The sequence below is a fragment of the Pituophis catenifer genome, unplaced genomic scaffold (genome assembly GCF_029215685.1).
Source record: "Pituophis catenifer annectens isolate HBS135680 unplaced genomic scaffold, rPitCat1.0.hap2 SCAF_3, whole genome shotgun sequence".
Taxonomy (NCBI): domain Eukaryota; kingdom Metazoa; phylum Chordata; class Lepidosauria; order Squamata; family Colubridae; genus Pituophis; species Pituophis catenifer.
This window is the reverse complement of record NW_027256883.1, coordinates 129,509,079-129,529,144: the sequence shown is the minus strand read 5'-3', so window position 1 is coordinate 129,529,144 and position 20,066 is coordinate 129,509,079. Positions and strand designations below refer to the sequence as shown.

At 36.8% G+C, this 20,066-nt stretch overlaps 1 protein-coding gene across 2 annotated transcripts in view; it reads right to left on the bottom strand.

Moving 5' to 3' along the window:
- Nucleotides 1-20,066, bottom strand: part of FNBP1L (formin binding protein 1 like) — a 58,783-nt gene that overhangs the window by 29,347 nt on the left and 9,370 nt on the right. For both annotated transcript variants that reach the window (XM_070941173.1, XM_070941174.1), the window contains exons 2-5: nucleotides 9,369-9,484; nucleotides 2,612-2,665; nucleotides 1,687-1,834; nucleotides 805-867 (exon numbers count right to left, since the gene is read on the bottom strand). In XM_070941173.1, the coding sequence (XP_070797274.1) occupies nucleotides 805-867; nucleotides 1,687-1,834; nucleotides 2,612-2,665; nucleotides 9,369-9,484 (381 nt within the window). The remainder of the gene's footprint in view (nucleotides 1-804; nucleotides 868-1,686; nucleotides 1,835-2,611; nucleotides 2,666-9,368; nucleotides 9,485-20,066) is intronic.

The following is a 20,066-nucleotide window of genomic DNA, read 5'->3' as shown; positions in this document are numbered from 1 at the left end:
TATTAGGCTTACCATTATCATTACTTGTCTCCTTCATAATACATTCTTTTAGAAAGACATGGGACAAGTACAGTGAAAATGATTTGATAGAATGGAATGAAAATTGGATCATATAACTTGGGACTATGAAGATTAGAGGCCACAGAAATTGGCAAATTATATATTGATTTTTTAAAGACTTCAACAAAAATTGGAAATTTTGCATTTCTTGCAACCCAATGCATAGCATTAAATATCCCACTAAATTTAATTACTCTTATTTAGGGAGAGTGAACATACAGGACTACAGTCTTAGTTACACTTAAGCTAGTATTTTTTTTTGCCTGAAATAGTTATTTATTTAACATTATGTAACCCCATCAACTACCCTTTAATTTTTCTACTGTAATATCCAATACTTTTGAGACTAATTCATAAAAAATAATCTTAACGTAACTCAAAAGTATATCAATTAACAGGGAAGATATGATTCTCAAGATTTAAATAAAAGTAAGCCTCTGGTCTACCAAAATAAATTCATGCTTAAGAACCCCAAGGCTAGGCAGCATTTCAATACATTTTGAGACAGATGAAATACAGCCCGCAAATCTATCAAAGTCATATTTCTGCAGATATTAGTGACTGAGGAATTAGCACTGTAATGATCTAACAAACATAATAATCCATTTTGGCTATTGAACAATGAAAGCACTGTGATGGCTCAGTGATAACTAAGTTCATTCATTATGTCTTCACTCTGGCATCAGTCATCCATAAAACTATGCAACCTTAAGGAAACCAAAAAAGGAATAAAAGAAAACTCACATTATCCATCTGCTTCCAACACATGTCAAGATACTGTTGTGCTTTTCGGCCCTCTTGAAGGTGCTGGAACATAGTAAACAAGATGTTTTATAAACCCCATCTTGCTTTTAAAACTGTTCAGCTTAATCTCACAAAATGATATATATCAATCAAAAGGCAAAACAGAATGCCAAACAAGAATGTAAATCATAACAGAAGCACCATCATTTTATTTTACTAATATGCGTTCATCAATTGTTTTCTTTCTTTCAAAGATGTAAAAATGCCATCTTTAACATTTAAGATAGCAGTTTTACATTTTTAACTTAAATTATGTTCAATAATAATATGAGATGCAATGGAAGGAACTACAATTCATGTAATTATGTGGATTATATAACTACATGGATTCCTTGAGCGCTACTACTACATTCTCTATAGCTGCAGGGAAAAGCTCCCTTAGGAATATAACAGCATCCTCATATTTTCAAAAATGTAATATTTCTAAAAGTCATCAAATATATTAAGTACTAAATAACACATAGATCTAGAAAAAACTTGCTGAGGACTTAGCTGTGACTAGAAGCTTGTTTTAAGGAATCCGCTCCACTGAGATGGAGGGAGGGAGAGGGAGAATACAAGTATTTTAATAAAATACCAATCAGAAAACAAAACATATTTAAATGGACTATATTTTAGAATCTTATAGGCAGGTATATTTTTGCTGCATTTTTACAATAGAATAATGCAGGACTACATGAAGATCTATATACAAGCTGGCCAAGCAGAAGAGACGTCTAATTTTTTTTGCTGTTTTTGGATAAAACAAATAATTAAATTGCCCTGACATTCACAGATAGTTCAGCAAAACAGTAACTTGGATCTCCCACCCCCATCCTTTACCAGTTTCCTTTCTGTTTTGAGTTCGTGGGAATATCTCATCAGTTCTCCATATACCCTATGTCCCAATTCTTCTGCTACTACTTCACGCTGTCCTGCGTAGTCATTTAACTCATTAAGAATATTATAAAAGGCTATACATGAGGTAAACCTGGCAGAATACAGGAAATAAACAAAAAAGATATTTCATTATTAATGTGGGTGTATTACTGCTTTTCTTCAACAAAACAAAAAGTAAATGAACGTATCAAAATCTAGCATGGTGTGAAGACCTTTAAAAAATGAACCTCAAAGAAAGAAGCAAAACAGAAAGTCCAAAACCACTTCTCCTTAAAGAAACCTGTAAGATCAGCAGGAATTTGTGCAGGGAGAAAATAAAGAATACCGCCCAAAGGTCCTGAGGAACAGGAGCATTTACTAAGCTGTGAAATTAAAAGACTGATTTTAGGAACAAATTGAAAATTATGAGGAAAACTAAGCTTGATGTAGAAATGAGTCGCTTCATCTGAAAAATGGGACATATCATTCATATATTTCCTTTGAATGAACGTGTTTGCTACATAGTGAAGTTTTGGACGCTTGGGTTAGGTCAAATATATTACATTATTCTGGCATTAATGTTGGAGGTTTAGAGGTTTAGAACTGAGTGGGGTAAAAGAATGGAGAAAAATGTATGGAAGGGAAGAACAAAAACAATGCTTCTTAAAAATAGACCTCATAAACTTATGCTGCTTTTTTCAAGTCATCAGGTCTTGAACATACCAAAATTTTGAAGTCACATTAATCCAGATATCTTTATTATAAAATAATACTTTTTTAATATATAATTATGTCCTATGAAAAATGTACTTGGCTTAAACATTTAAATCCCAACAACTTTGATAATGGGATTAGACCAAGATCCATATATATTTCATATTAATACTACCTGGGCTCTTCGTCTTTGGATGAACGTTTAGGACAGTATTTCTTCACCAGATTTCTGTTAGAGAGAGAAAGAGAGAGATGGGTTTTAAAAAAAGGGCAAGGTGAACTTAATAATCCATCTTAGTCAGAAAAATAAGACAACTAGTTAGAATAGTTATATTTACATACATTATTTACATAGTGTAAACTACGTTGCTTAAAATAAACAGATTATATAAAAAAGTAAAAATTATTCCACTGTTGGGTAATTGCAGGTAGTCCACACTTAGTGACCTCTCATTCAATGACAGTTCAAAGGTACAAAGTTGTGGCTATCACACATCTCCAAGATCACATGAACATGGTTTGGGCACTTGGCAAATGGCTCACAATTACAAAAATTGCAGCATCCCAGGCACATGACTGCCATTTGCAACCACACACTGGACATTGTTTCAGTAGCCTAAGCAAACACTTCGGGATTCTCGTCTTGTCCCATGTTGCAATCACATGATGTCCTCACTTAATGACCCACGTGGTCCTTTTTTAATTTACAACAACAGGGACTGCCATTGTTAAGCAATGTGGTCACATGATGTCATGTTTTACAAGAGCTTCACTTAGCAACTAAAATTCCAGTTCCAATTGCTGTTGTAACATACGAGGACTACCAATCCTTGATCAAAACCAATCCATCGTATTTTATTTCTGTGTAAGGTCACAATGCTAAAATGAAGCCAAAAGAAAAAGCAGAATTTTCTATGCACAGACTGACAAATTAGTTTATAATTTCAAATTCAGCAGCGTTTTTAAATGTCTTTTCCCAGAGAGGTAACGACATGGCTTTTTTTCCAGCCAAAACAAGACATTTTCCAGAAGATGGTAAAGAATAGCAGCAGCAAAAGACTGACACTAAAAGAATACAGCAGAAATTCCAAAGATTCCAGTGGCCTCAAGTTACCAAATTGCTCATAAATATCCCCACAAAGGAATAATGGTATATGTTTCACATTTCACAGCAGGAAATCTATTTCATTTCCTCAAGTGATATACCAAGAACATAGAATAAATCATTCTTCCTTGGACTAAATTTAAATTTAACCCTGCTCTAGTTTTTAGATATAAGAAAACTACCTGGCACTTGAATACTACAATATTCATACTTTTATCAGTAGCAAAAAAAAAGCGGGAAAGTTAGTAGAGGGGATTTAATGAATTTTTCAAAATTAAGAAACGCTGATGACAATAAGAAACTTTTCTCACAAAGGGCAACCATGGAAGGATGCCTGATATAAATGGTTAACAGATGTTGAACACATTCTACGTACTGTAAAAGGCCATGGGAAAATGTTGATGAACATTTTCCATCTATGCCTTTAAGATATATATGGGTGAGCACACTTTGCTATATATTGACTTTGCTAATGCCTGGGAGAGTCTTGTATAATATCAAACACATGTCAAAAAATTCTTAGGGCAATGTGGAATTCATGGACTTCTTTCACAGGAGCTTTTAATGGAGAGCTGCCTCGGATAACTCACCCACATTTTATAGAGTACTTATAAAATATCATTCATTTCTCATAATCTTTTCCCTAGTGTTGCTTTTGGCACCACTGTTTTGAGGATAGTAGAATAATATAACTCAGGGTTTCCCAGACTGTGAGCTATACTTCCCTTGGGGAGATGCAGGCAGTCCAGTGGAAGTGTGAAGAACCTTTTAGCTTTATTGTTAAAATAAATTCACCTTTCCCAAAGTTTATTTATTTTGTTTTCATTGAGAATAGAATAGAACAGAACAGAACAGAACAGATCAGAGTAGAGAGAGTAGCGTGGCATGGCGTGACATAGAACAGAACAGAACAGAACAGAACAGAACAGAACAGAACAAGAGAATAGAGTGGCAGAGGGCAGGGAAGGGGAGGGGAGAGGTGTAGAGCAGAGCAGAGCAAAGCAGGAATAGAATTTTTATTAGCTACTAACCAGAACAGAAATGCATTAAAAAACATTGTTCATTTGTGTTCATTTTGGTAGCTGGATTTTTAAGCAAGGCGTGTACATTAAGATTACACTAAAGGGAGATGTGATGGCAAAAGATTTAGGCCTGTGATGGCGAACCTATGGCACGTGTGTGCCCTCTCTGTGGGTACACGAGCCATCGCGCCAGTTCAGCTCTGCCGAGCATGCATGTTGGTCAGCTGGTCTTCAGGTCTCTGCAGCGCATGCACAGGGTGCATGCGGGGGGGCGTGTGTGCATGTGTGTGGGGTGGGGCGCATGTGTGGGAGCCATCCATGTGTGCATGCATGGGGGCAAGGTGCCTGTGCAGGGGCCGCACGTGCACTGCATTTTGGGGGTTCAGGAACTTGTGTGTACATTTGCGCGTGTATGCGTGCACGCTTTGGGCACTCGGTCCAGAAAAGGTTAGCTATCACTGGTTTAGGCTGTAACTTTTGCAAATGTAGATTACTTATGCTGGTCTTCTATTTCAACACACTTTTATTATTATATTACATTTTAATCAAGTTGCACAGGTAAGTAAAATATTAGTCCATAAGCAGATCGAAGAGATATGCAAAAAAATTCATTTTAAGCCATTTTGAGTATGAAACTTTGCAAAACAGGTTAGTTTTAAGCATTTTGGAAATAATTTTGCATTCATAACAATTTTGTTTCCAACTCAAAACATTTCTGAACATGTTTTAAATGGGTTTAAATTGATTTGCATTCAAAATTGTTTAAATTGAAATATTTTGCACACCTTAGTGGTACATAGTAACTGAAGACAGAATACCATTTTTAAAAATTTCTTTCTCAGGAGTATTTAGAGAAAAGCACTTAGTACTATTGTTGACAATTTGCAGTTTTATGGAAAAATCATTTTATTCTGGGAGCAATTAACTATGGAATGATAGGTTTTTCAGCATGAATCTCTTTAGAATATGAATCCATTTGTACAACTGTTGAATTAAAGTCTGCCACATCTACATTTGGATCACAATCAACCTCTTATGTTTTCAGTTTCAATTAAAGGAAAAAATACTTGAGAAACAAGAAACCACATTTGCTTTCAATTTAGAATTCATGGTAGTAAAGTATCTAGATATCTTGCCAAACTTTCTAAATATAGTAATTTGGGTAACTAAAACTTCATTTGGCTATGCACAAATTATATAGTTTCCAACTCAACAGGATTATTTAGAGAACTTTCTTCATCTTCAAAATCAAGTACAATATTCCTCAACTTGCGACTCCAGTTGAGACCAGAATTTCCAATATTAAGGAAGGGGGTTGAATGAGTGGTGCAACCTTTTTTGCCTGATTTTACAACCGTTTTGTCACAGTTATTAAGGATATCAGAATAACAAGAGTTGGAAGGAAACTTGGAGGTCCTCCAGTCCAACCCGCTCCTCAGACAGGAAACCCTATACCATTTCAGATAAATGGTCGTCCAATCTCTTCTTAAAAAGTCCAGTGTTGGAGCACCCACAACTTCTGGAGGCAAGCCACTCCACTGATTAATTGTTCTAACTGTCAGGAAATTTCTTATTTGTTCTGGGTTGGTTCTCTCCTTGATTCATACAGTTGTTAATCAAATTTGGATTCCCCCAATGACTTTTCTTGTCAGAAACTGGCTGTTCTGTTGTAAATGGTGATAACATGACCGCCCCCCCCACCCACCCCCCGGGATACTACCACTATGTAACTATGTAAATAAGTGCTGGTTGCCAAGCACCTAAATTTTGATCACAACACCGTGGGAATGTTGCGACAATTGTATGAGGACTTGTGTAAGTCATGTTTTTCAGTGCCGTTGTAACTTTGAATGATTGCTAAATGAATTATTGTAATTTGAGAACTATGTGCAATTCCATCTAGAGTAGGGATGCCCAATCCTCAGTCTATGGACCGACATTGGTCCGCGGCGTGCCAGAAACCGGTCCATGTAAACAAGCGAAGCCCCATCCACAGGATGCAGGCAGAACATGAAACCATGCCCCCTGCAGTCCACAGAAAGACCTCTCTTCACAGGACAGAACTGGTCCTGTTGCCCAAAAGGTTGGGGGCTTCTGTTCTAGAGACTAGTATTAGTATTGTAATGTATTGTATCGTATCATATGATATAATATTATATTATTATATTTGCTTTCTCTTCTACTTCCATGCACCAAGCCTTTGCCTTTTGCATCCAATGTGCCTTTGCTGCCTCCTTTTTGGACCCAGCTTCTCTGGCAAATGTTTCCTACGTGTTGCTAAAGCTGTGTTGTCTTCAGAAAGATTTCCAAAAATAGCTCAACTGTAGCCACTTCAGAAAGGTGTGTCGTCTTCAGAAATCTTCCCATCCCTTCCCCATTTCCATAATGGCGGAAGCTGCACCATCTTTAGAAACCTTTCTGAAGGCAACACAGTTTTCCAAACTGGCTAAAACTGTGCTGTCTTTGGAAGCTTTCCTCCCCCACCCCCCAATTTCTGAAGTGCCGAGGCACGGTGCACAAAAGGTGAAAGTTTGGTGTGGCAAACTGGGACAGAAGGCAGCTGGGTGGATGAATGCTTGCTGCTCTCTTGGAGCAAATGAATGCTTGCGGCTTGCTAGAGGAAGTGGGCTAGGGAATCCCATGGGCCTGGGGATAAAAAGCAACTGGGAAAATTAATGCTTGCTGGTGATTATTGAGGCTTCCTGGGGCATGGCAAGTAGTCACACAGTTTTGAGATTGCTTGTCACTTTGGCCAAGGGTGGCCAAAACGACAGAAATGGGAGGGGAGAGAGGTGGTGGGAGAATTAGAATAAGTCCTTTATCTTACCAAGGTTTGGGGATGAAAGGGACCAAGCCCAGAATGGGTTGGATTGGGAGTGGGCACTCATTTAATAGCCATATTGGGGAGAGCCAGGATTGCCGCCGTATGCCAATATAGTCACATGACACAACTATACCGATTTACAATGAAAATTCTGGTCCAATTTTAGTCGTAACTTGAGGATTACCTGTACACATCTCAGAATAATTACTTAAATTAGATGAAATTCAATTTTAATAGTTAGCATTCTCAATTTTAGTAGACAATGGAATAAGCAAGAGGAACATATATTTATATGGCATATTGCCATGTACTATTACCATGTTTCCCCGAAAATAAGACCCTGTCTTATATTTTTTTTGAACCCTGAAATAAGTGCTTGGCCTTATTTTTGGGGAGGTCTTATTATTTTGGGGCGCATGGAGCAAGACGGGGGTCCTCTTGCCGTCTTACCTGATTTCCAGCTCTATCTCCTTAACCCTAACCAGAGGAAACGGCGGGGACCGGTTGCGCGGTTAAATATTTTCAGGGAGGGCTTATTTTCGGGGGAGGGCTTATTATATTATTATATATTATTATATTATATATTGGGGAAAACACGGTATTTGTGCCATGTGAATAGCCCAACACAAAATATACAATGGGGAAATGTTTAAAACTTATTAATTTGTTTATTATCATTGTAATAAACAAAGAACTATACATACTAAGAGGTAATTCTCTAACCCAGTGCTTCCCAAATTTTCCCCACCATTTCCCCAAACTGCTTATCAGAAAGTCCTTATTCAAATGGTCCTGTTGTTATTAGATAATAGGTTTGTTACCTGAAGAAAAACCACTTTTACCCCAATTTTGGATAGTTTACCCGGTTTTGAGAAGCACTGCTCTAAACAGAAGGAAGTATGAGAATATTGCAGAAAAGGAAATGAAACTAGATGAGAATACAAAAACATAAATTAATTGAAATGGATCTTTTAAAAAAATTGTTATCTAAAAAAAAGAAACAGAACTAGAGAATGTTCTGAAACCTATAATTAGGGAAAAATCCACCGCTCACAATATTTTCTACAAAGATTAATGTAAAAAGCATCCATCTGGAAAGAATGTATCAGGTTTAATAATTTGCTTTTATCTTGTGCTGTCCAGAATAAAGGATCATATCTAAATATTTCTGCAACCAGCTTACATTCTCAGCTCTCAAGTATGACTCCTATCATTATATGAAAGCAACAATATCCCTTAACAACAGGAAAACAGTGAACATCAAAACAAAACAAAATAAAGTACAGTCACTATTAGCTCTTACATCTGTTGCTAAATTCCAATGAACATATTTACAACTTCCAATATTTTCAATTTCCTATCATAGTAAAAAACTATAACTAATTCCCTCCTTTATTAAGAATTCTATCAAGGTCAGAAGAATATAATCCAATGAAAAATAACAGAGGAAATCCTAAGAAATTGAAGCTTTCTTTTTTTCACCACATACTGAAAAGCCATGAAAAGCAACATAAAAGGACTGAAAATGAGCAATTATATTTTAATTCAGATCTCTATAACCATAACCTTCTCTATGGGGGAAAAAGTGCAAAAATATGTAATGTTTCAAAAAGAGCAAATGAGTAACAGCAGTCATCAATAGTGAGTTTAAAAGCTACTGTTTTAGGTGCCTTTGGATTAAAAGAACCTATTTCATTCTGGTCTCTTTGTAAAGTATGGTATGCCATTTGTTACACAAGCTTTTGTTTGCATATCTGAACTAAAAACATGTCCTTTACTTGTGCCAAAGTGGACAGTATTAAAGTAGAAGGAATCAAGATAGATATTTACAGAAAGTAGTAACTAATTTGAAAAGAATAGAAAAATGTTGGTTTTTATTGCATGGCTAAAATATATTTAATCTTCCAAAACTACAATATTTGAGCCATGATTTTTTGCTAACATCTAAATTTAAGATATAAGAATTTTACAAATCACTTACCTCAGTTGCTTTGCATAATTCTGTTCAATCTCTATCCTTTCTTTAACAAATTTTGCATATCTTTCCAGGAAATCAATGCCCCACTGTGTGTGCTTGTCTAAATTATCAAACTGATCCTATAAAATGGGAAAAAATGAGGGGAAAAAGAGAAAAAGTCATTATGCCAATGGGAAAAAAATCGCGAATTCAATATATGCTCTTTTTTTTCATTTACTAAAAACAAAGATAAAACACACAAAAATACACTCATTAAAAAAAAAAGAATCAGCAAACACAATCTTTAAAAAAAAAAAGATGCTAGCGAAAGGACAGTACTTCTGAATCCTACTATGATCCCAACATAATCCAACTTAACACTTTAAGAAATACTTGGAACCCTGACTCCAAGGATGCTGAGATTTTGGCAATACCAAGATTATTAGAGGAGCAGTGTGGCTGTTAGAAAGTGACAGTCCAGGTTTGAGACCTGAGTTCCATGTGACAGGGTGAGCTCCCATCCTCATTCCAGCTCCTGCCAATCTAGCAGTTCGAAAGCATACAAATGCAAGTAGATAAACAGGTACCACTTTGGTAGGAAGGTAACAGCATTCCGTGACATCATGCTGACCACATGACCACAGAAATATCTTCAGACAGCGCTGGCCCAATGGCCTTGAAATAGAGATGAGCACTGCCACCTATAGTCAGCAACGATTAGCGGAGTAAAATCTGCAGGGGGAGGGACTCCATGGTTGTTAGACAAACTGTAAGGGCTAATGATGGGGGGCATTGTAGCATTAACTCTTGTAGTGTGCATAAGGTCATTCAGAAGGTATGCTAAGACTGTGTAGTGGTTGTGATAAATTCAATGATCATCTCTGCATACATAGAGTAAGGACATCACTGACTGATGAGCCATGGCATCATTTGGAGGAATAAATTTATGTAAATTATTATTTTTACTTAATTTGATCATTTTTTTCATTCATTTTTTGATTCTCTTCAAACTGAATGCATACCGGATATGCAATAATAATAATCCTTTTCTATTTCCATTATAGTAGGCACTCACACATTAGCTCTTCTCTTTTTAGAGAAAATTCTGATGAACAAGATAATTTTTTTTAGATATTCTGAACTCAAATACAATACACTGTTTTGTAGAAAATGTATTTTCGTGTAATTTACTTAATTAAACCTAACTTTCCAAGTGTAAAACAGATAGCAGAATCAAAAGGATTAACATTAATTCTGAAAGGAGAGCAGTTGAACTGGCTGCTTTATTAAACCAGTATTAACAATAGCAATAATATGGTACTACATAGCAAAAATACTAATATCAAATCCATACTGTAATTTAACACAAATAAAAAAACACATGATCAGAATTAACTATCAGCAATATAAACAAATCAGATATAATATGAAAGAAGGCCGGAAGTACAGATGGCCAGTAAAACAGACAGCTAGGAAAGATAGCCTGGGGGAAACCCTAGAAAATGTGGTCAACATTGTGAAATATCCCCTTTCTTGTCCGTCTATGAGAAATAAAGAAACTAATTCAAATGCTGATGAGCAGCACTTATCAGCAGTTCCTTGCTGGAAATCTCTGCAAGTGCTCTTTCTAATTTTGTACAATAATTATTTTGTCTACTCCTTGTACATAAGTGGGTCATAATTTTTGCTTTGATAAAATTAAGATATTGGGTGAAATGCTACTGGTTCGCATCAGTTCGGGTAAACCAGTACTAATAAAAGATACTGGTTTGGGCAAACTGGTAGTAAAAAAAAGCTACCAGTTCATTTGAACCGGTATTTCCAACGATCAGCTGTGCCGCACGATTTATATTCACTAGAAAGCAGGAAATCCTGCTTTCTAGCGAATCTAAATCGCGCGGCACAGCTGTTCCCCCCCGCTGTTCTATTTACCTTCAAACAGCTTCTTTCTTTGTAAGAAGCATGCATTTGGTGCGCACTACGCATGCACACAGCTTGTGTTTGGTGTGCATGTGCGCGCACATGCATCTGGTGCACACCACACATGTGTGGGCAGCGAACTGGTGGCAATCTGCAGAGGATTTCACCACTGCTTTCTCAACATCTAAACAAATAACCTAGATCCAAACTACAATGAATTAATTCTATGGTATCATTTAGAAATTGAACAATATTAGCTTTCTGATGGATAAGCTGAATTTACTAAGGAAATGGATCTATAACTTGAATATATTATATATTTATCTGCTTAGTGAAATTAGTGTAAGAAGGCATTATCACATGTCTCCCATAAAGTAGGACCTTTTTAAATACGTATATTTTATAACAGTCAACCAGAAATGTATCAGGACCTACAGTTTCATAGTATCATATATTAAATTATATTTATTTTTTTCTTGAAAAGAAAAAGGTAACATGAAGTTGTAACCCGATTCCAATCTTTCAATCAATGAAAAAGTTGATAAAGAATTGGGACTATAGAGCCCTTTTGGTTACTAGATTTCAAAGGGAACTAATGCTAAGGGAACTAATACTGCTTTCTTAATTAAAATCTAAACGTGAATTATTTATTGGATTTCTTACCTTTCCTTCAAAATAAGGTTACACATGATGCTTATAAAGTTGTTATTCAGTAAAAGAGAGAGAGAGAGAGAGATCTGTATCACACAGAAAATGATTACCTAGCATAGAGACCTAACAATTTAACTTAACTACCTGTTGCTTCTTTCTATATGCAGTATAAAGAATATGATCTCAGTAAATGCTTCTGCTGAATCTCATAGGAAATTGTGTAATTGAATCACGGATGAAATAAAATAAATGTTTAAGAGAGTTCCTCCGCACCCATGTTGCACAAAGGCACGTTCCAAAAAATAACTACGAATATCAGAAACACAATAAAAGAGGGAAGCATGGCCAAAACCATATATATATGTAGGTCTTTGGTTATTTGGGTTTTCTCCCGCGTAAAATTGGAAGTGTCTTGGCGACGTTTCGACGAAGTCTCATTCGTCATCTTCAGGCTGGTGTTTTCGGCTTCGTGCTTCTAGGAGCAATGTGAGATCGCAGGTGTTTCTTCCTTTTAACTGCTAGTGGGGGTGTGAACTGATTGGGAGGGAGCTTGGCTGTGTTCTGATTGGGTGGAGGTGTGTTCTGATTGGTTGGGGGTTTGGCTGTGCTCTGATTGGCTGGGGGGTGTTCTGTTTAGGTAGGGGCTTGGTTGTGCTCATGTTAGTCTGAGTTGCAGGGGGATTTGAACTGGTGAGCTGCATTGCTGTTGTTTGGCTTCACGTTCGTGGTCGTGCCACATCTTCATGGTGGGTGTCAGTTTGCTTCATGTATGGATTGGAGGGATTTAAAGTGGCTAATGATGCAGCTGTGGTCTGGCTTCTGGTTTGTGGCCGAAAACACCAGCCTGAAGATGACGAATGAGACTTCGTCGAAACGTCGCCAAGACACTTCCAATTTTACGCGGGAGAAAACCCGAATAACCAAAGACCTATATACAAATACCCGCGAAAACCTCAGAAAACAAATATATATATATATATATATATATATATATATATATATATATATATATATATATATATATATATTTATTCTTACTCTTCGTAGGATTTATGTGTGTTTTTCTTTTAGCCAGGTTTTTCCTACGTAACCAAGGTTTTTCTGCAGCCAACTCCACTGAGCTAGGGCTGCAGAAAAACGTTGGTTATGTAGGAAAAACCTGGCTAAAAGAAACACACACACACACACACACACACACACACACACATTCCAGTGAAGGGGAGGATGAGAGAACAAGGCTAAAATAAATAATAAATAATAAAACACTAGTAATTTTTTATCTGTACTTCCAAGCCAACAGTGATCACATTTGTTGCAAAACTAGTGGACAAATAATAATTTGTACACCAACCGACAATGACTCTGGGTAGCCCACAACAATCAATAAAGAAAATTACAATAAAATCAATAAAGGATAAAAATAGTTAAAAGAAAACAAGGCATGATACAATGTCTCACTCTCCCCTGCCAAGGACTTGGGTGGAAAGACAGGTCTTCACTAATAAGCATACAAAGGAAAAATAAAAGAAATACTTCATCAGAAATGAACAAAAGGGGAAAGAAAAGGGAAATATTGCAGCCATGCTGAAGACTGCCATTTGTCATTCTTTCTAGTATTATGCAAATAAAGTTACAGTTAATAAATTGAATCACATCCAGTACTATGTAAATACAATTACAGTTAATAAATTAAATCACATCTGATTAGTAAGGGGAAAAAAACAAGAAAGTCCATGCCATGAACTAAACTTGGAAATTTAAATAATCTGAAAAAGACATTTCTGTATTGTTGCCAACACACATGTGCCGGTGCAGTCATCATCAGGTGATCCCAAGACAATGGGTATTTTTCTTATTGATTTATCACCAAAATAAGGATCAAAGTATTGTATTTTATCCAAACAGATTAAATGGAAAACTAAACAGTGTATCTCCATTTTAAGTAGTCTGGAGATAGGTACTGTTTGCTCTGAGCAGGAAGTCTCCTAGCCAATGATTAAAACATTTACTCTCTTCACCGTTAAGCTCTATTTAGATGAAATGTATATTTCAGGGAGAGAATTTTAAAATTGCAGCTATCACCATAGCATTCAAGACATTTAATAAGCTATCTGCTAAATATGCTGAATGTAGGCAGGCAGTTTCAATTTGTCATTTCAGCCACTTTGTGTTAAAAGCATTGCATCTGACAGGTAAATGCAATTTGATTTTACAAAATAGAACATAATAAAATTAATAGTGGAAGGTGAAGCAAAACATGGCTACAAAGGGAAACCTTGTTTTATCCTTGTTAACAATTCTAGTTCACATATTTGTACATTTACTCTCTCCACCACATAAAACATATATGACCAAATTTGTTCAGCTGCATTTTAATCAATCTTAACTACATGATTATAACCACTCATTTTTTTCACCCCATTGGAAGTCTGATCTCTGCTTAGGCATGACAATACTCTACTGATCCTAGAAGTATCTTTCCAAGTAAAAAATGTTTTCCACCTGTTTTTAATAGTTTCCCATATCCAATGTTGGCACTGAATATTCAAGAAATCAAATACAGTATATCCAGATTTCTAATCAGGGTGGATAAAAATCAATGATTTTTTAAAAAAAAAATAAAAAAAAACAGATTTTTTTTTATTTAAATCGGACTTTTTTTATTTAAATCGGATTTTTTGATTTAAATCAGATTTTTTTTATTTTTATTGAATTTATTTTAATAAAAAACTTTTGGGGTAAAAATCTATCATAAGATAGTTTTCTACTTAAGATATATAAATAATTTAGTTTATTCAGCATGAAATGGAGCTTAGTTATGTAGCACAAGGCTGTATATTCTGCAACACTGGGACTATCGGTGAGTCAGCAGCGGGTCAAAGGAGTAGCAGAGATGACAGTTGCTCTTTAAAAATTATGATTTAAATCTAGTTGATTTAAATCAAGTCTTTTTACTAGTGATTTAAATCATGATTTAAATCATGATTTAAATCGACTCGATTTAAATCAAATCCACCCTGTTTCTAAAGTTCGTGAATATACTGCTCTGCAGTCCTGTTTTATTCTAAAGATTTCAAAATCCTTCCAAATGCAGAGGGAGTTCTCAGATATCTTTTTGGCAACCAATGTGTTTTAGGAATTGTTGGCATACAGTACTTGAGAAGAACTAGTTAAAAAGAAGCACTTTCGTCCATGTTACACAAATTTGTATTGATCACGTATTTCAAACAGTAGGTCTATTTTGTAGGTGGAAGTATGCCAGCATGGATAATGTTGAAACCAGACACACTATTTAATATTTAATCAACTACGATGACATTAGCTACCACCAATTACATCAAACAACTACTATACTTGAACTTTTTGTGTTTAATTCTATCAGTGCAAACAGTGTAATTTTTCTGTTCAGCACAAACACAAATAAAAATAACCTTGCTCAAGGATGCATTATATACTGTGACAAAAGGCATAAAATATAACTACTTTCCTTTTTCAGTCATTTGGGAAATAGTCTGTACAAATAAGAGGTCTCTTTTATTGTATTTATAGTACGCAGAAGAAGCTACAATCGTGCCACAGCTCGCTGCTCGCTATCACCAACATGTTCATACTGAAAAATACTGGCTTGTGCTTTCTATATGCACACAAAAAGAAATTCATGAAAAATTATTAAAAACCGTGAATGCATCAAGCATCACACTTGTATAGCTCCAAGTAGCATATACAGGATTATCTCATTTATTCTAAGTATTATTCTATAAATTAGTATAATCTGGGGAGCGATTACTAGAACAAGATCATTTGATAAGTTTTATGGATGAGCACACATGCATCAAGGTCTTCTCAATTCAATGTCTATTACAGAACATTAATTCTCATATGAAATATGAAGTAATATGCAAAAACATTAAGAATAAGTATTACCACAAAAAAAATAATTAGAATGAATAATAATAAAGATTAAAGTGGTAATAGTGCTATAACAGTCAATGTTGAGAAAATAACATTAATTTAAAGCCCATCTAAAATCTGAGATGGATTAAATATTTCCTAGTGAATACACTGAACATCTAGAGCAGGGGTGTCAAATGCTATTTCATTGAGGGCCGCATCAGGGCTGTGACCTTTGACCTCAGGGGACCGGGTAGGCATGGCTATCTCGACATCACTCGTGTTGAGGGCACCTGTGGTGGCCTGGGTGGATCCAATGTCTCCAGCGGAGGAAGGCAAGACCAGGGAGAGCGCCAAACCCTTGTCCTCCAGAAAAGCCTTGCTGTCCTTCTCAGGCCATGTGGAGGACCTCTGGATAGCGGCGCAGGCTGTCTAGAGCCCTAGGCAGCAGAGAGCAAGCGCCCAGCCTGGCCCTCAAGCTCCTAGGACACTGGGACCCCCACAGCCAGCCCTGCTTCCCCAAGGGGGTGACAGGCTGTGCTTACCTCGTCCTCGAGGCTACTGCTGCTGTTCTCATTCTCCTTGGCCAGGTTGCTCATGGTGTGTGCGGGAGGGCAAAGTGTGTGGGTCAGACGGAAGCCCACTCCTTCTCCATGCAAGGAGACCTGGCTTTGTAACCAAAGCATCCTCAGTGATAGGATGGCAGACCACCAGGAGAAGTCAGGAGGCGGAGACAAGGGGATGGTGAAAAGACGCAGGGCTGCTAGTGGCCAAGTGCTAAGGCAGGACCTTCCTTCCTTCCTTCCTTCCTTCCTTCCTTCCTTCCTTCCTTCCTTCCTTCCTTCCTTCCTTCCCTCTTCATTCTCCTTTCTTCTTCCTTCCCCGCTTTCCTTCTTTTTCCTTCCTTGCTCTCTTCCCATCATTCCTTCTTTTTCTTTGTCTTTCCTCTTTCCCTTTCTCTTGGATGCTCAAATGAAAAAGGGGAGACATTTCTCCTTTTGTTTTGTTTTGCTTTTAGTTTGTTTTGCTAGCCCTCTGGTAGTGAAATCCGGGATCCCGTTTTCAGCCACGATGGCCTCCTGCAGCCCTCTGCCAGCGTGGCCCCCAGGGCTCCATTTTCAATAACAGAGGGCTGCAAGAGGCCAGTACTTTGCTGTTTCCAGGGCAGCCCCGCGGGCCAGATCTAAGCACCTAAGCAACTATCTGACCATGCCAACAGATCCTCCATATCGAGTTAGCAGGATAACTGTTCTAAAATACAAGGTTTCAAGGGTGCCCACCTCCCTCTACTGGGGGCAGTGATTACCTGCAATAAGTCCATGATTACAATAGAAGCTATAAGCTCAATTAATTGTTCACAGCCCTGATCCAATGAAATACAGATTTACTTTGCTAAAGAGTGAAGAAACTTCAATGCCAAACCATAAGATAAGATCAAAGAGCTGGAGATAGAGCTGAATGTGTAGTAGATACAGTTTAATACTCACATCATGTAGATATTTATAGCTTCTCAGTCCAATAGTAGGGTCCCTACTCATAAATAAGATGTCTGTCTGTGTAATTTATTTTCTGCCCATTTGTGGTTTGGGTATCACATAAGATCAGTGACAATTATTGCCCTGGGCCCTGGAGGGGGAGATCTCAGAAAAGACATAATCACTGCCTCCTTCCCAATCAGATTTCAGTAAGGTATTCTAGATCCACCTGCTCATCCACAACCAAATGTGACCCTAAATTTGTTATTTAAAAGAAGCAGCTTGCCCCCAAATCTCCAAATACCTGACCATCAGGAGCCAGGAATGGGGCAACTAGGAGAAAGTTGATAGAATTGTTTTGATCACCTTTGCCTTGGAATAGCAACCTTGGTGCTCATACTTAATCTCCTTCAACCCGTCCTGCTTTCACCCCAAGTCATGGTCAAATTCCATCCACATAAGCCTTATCAAAACTGTAATCTTCTAATCCACTCAACCACACAACAGCCTATCCACTATCAATACCACAAGCAGCACGTAGGATCAAAATAAACATGGTCTGACTAATTAGGCAGGCCACTCGGGCCAGAATAGAAACCACACAGTTAACCCCCCTACAATCTCAGCTTCCCTTATTCCTAGAGAGTTACAGAACCAAATATAAAATAAATACAGCTTCCTGGACACTACAAGAGTTTTTCCTCCTGCAATTCCCATTTTGCAGGCTGGAATCCCCTACCAATACTCTGATTTTCCCTACTTAGGACTCTCTCTCTCTTGGATGGAGAGAGATCTTCAATGTCCTGCTGGCATCCACTAATTCTAGGTGGAAATTACACCAGTCACTGTCCAAATTATTTTCCAATTCACCTTCAACATCTAAAACAGCTAACAGCTAAAAATGAGTCTCCATTCCAGTTTTAACTCAGATGTCATTCCTAAGTTATTCAGCAAGACCTGCCCAGGATCCAATATCAATGACATCTCCAAAGACTCTTTCAATAACTGCTACTCTATAGGGTGATTCTTTAAAACTGTCAAGGCTGCCTTTCCAGATAGTCATTGGATGCTCTGATTGGAAGCTTGGCTCACAGCATGGGTATCTGTCTTGACAAGACCATCCGGTCATTGCTGTCATCAGTACTCTTATTTAGGTCCAAAATAATATTATGTGCTGTCAAGTTGGTATAAACTATTAGCAAGCACATAAATAGATTTTCTTCAGGATCTGTCTCCCAACAGTACACCCATCACCCCTGTGATGGAGTCCATCCACTTTGTTGCTGGTTATCCTCTTATCTCTTTCCTAGTTATTCAGGGTTTCTCCAGATATATAGGTCTTTGCACACTGTGTTCAAAATATTATCATTTGTATGCTGGTTTATGACCATATTAAAGATTTGATTTGATGATCATTTCAGTCCAGTCACTTGTTCTTCAAGTGGGAACTCAGATGATTTATTTTCTTGACTATCCGTGATATTCTCAGGAGTCTTGTCCCACATCAAACTTCAAAAATATCAGTAATTGTTTTATCCCGTGTTTACTAAATAGCTACCAAAGGACTCATCACATAATTTACTTCTACCAGACATTTCTTCCTAAAGACCCTGGCTTATGGAAACCATAATTGTATATTTCTATTGTACAAAACTCTTTTATTTCCTTATGTTATCATATCCTACTCAAAAGGTCTTAACTACTACCCTCCAGTTGTATTTTCTGTTCTCCTTTAGGTCCGCAATCCCTGGCTTTCTATACTACAAAATAATAATTTAGATTTAGCTATGAAGAGGCATTGATTGCTTTGCAGGTCTTCTGGAATCTCTGTGTTGGCCTCTTATGCACAGCAAGATGGCACAGAAAATAACACTGTGATCTCTATAGGAAATACATTCTACTGCATTGTTTCCAGCTACGTGATCTTGCTAAGGAAAAAAATCATAAGGTCATCCAGACAATGTCATTCATTGATATGTGAACAGAAATATCATCAGAATTCAATACTGAGATTGCGGGCAGTTTCCAAGGATATTATGGTACGTGTCCATTTCTGTAGCTACTGATGCACTAATAGTTGAACAATGATTCATGACAATGTTCTATTCTATTAACCACTGGAACTGGGGAAACTACTACTAAATATAATAATATTAGGAGTTAGCCTGTAAGTCTTATTTATAAGCAATAACTGATTCTGCAAATATTGTATTGATTTCTAAATTAATTTATTTAAGTTATTAAGAGGACCTTTAGTTAGCAATAATTTATCCTGCAATGCGCAAAATCATAGTAGTAGCTAGAATGGAACATTCATTAAGCAAATTTGCTTTGTCCAAACCGATACTAGATTGATTTTAACAGTCCTTCCCTGTTCAGCAAATAATTGATATGCTTAAATGCTAAGGAGCAAACACTGTATCAATCAGTTTAATGAAATGCTTGGTACTCATTGTAGGTAGATTGTATGAAATACGTTTGTAAAAAAATAATTAATTTCTCTGCACAAAAAGAAAAAATGTGTTTTTTTTAGAGTTATGAACTATCTATACTAAAAAGGAGTCTTTACATATTTCTGAAGGTGGTGTAATTTTAGGGACTGGAAATATCCAACAGTTTTCAGATTTAGCAGATATCCAAAAATGATGCAATAGCTTACACATATTCTGTAGCAGAACAAAACTACAACTATGAGTCAAGATTTTGTACATTAGAGAACCAATTGTATTTGGCAATTATTTCAGTCAGAAAATCAACATTTGATGGAATCCTTCAGCTTCCATTA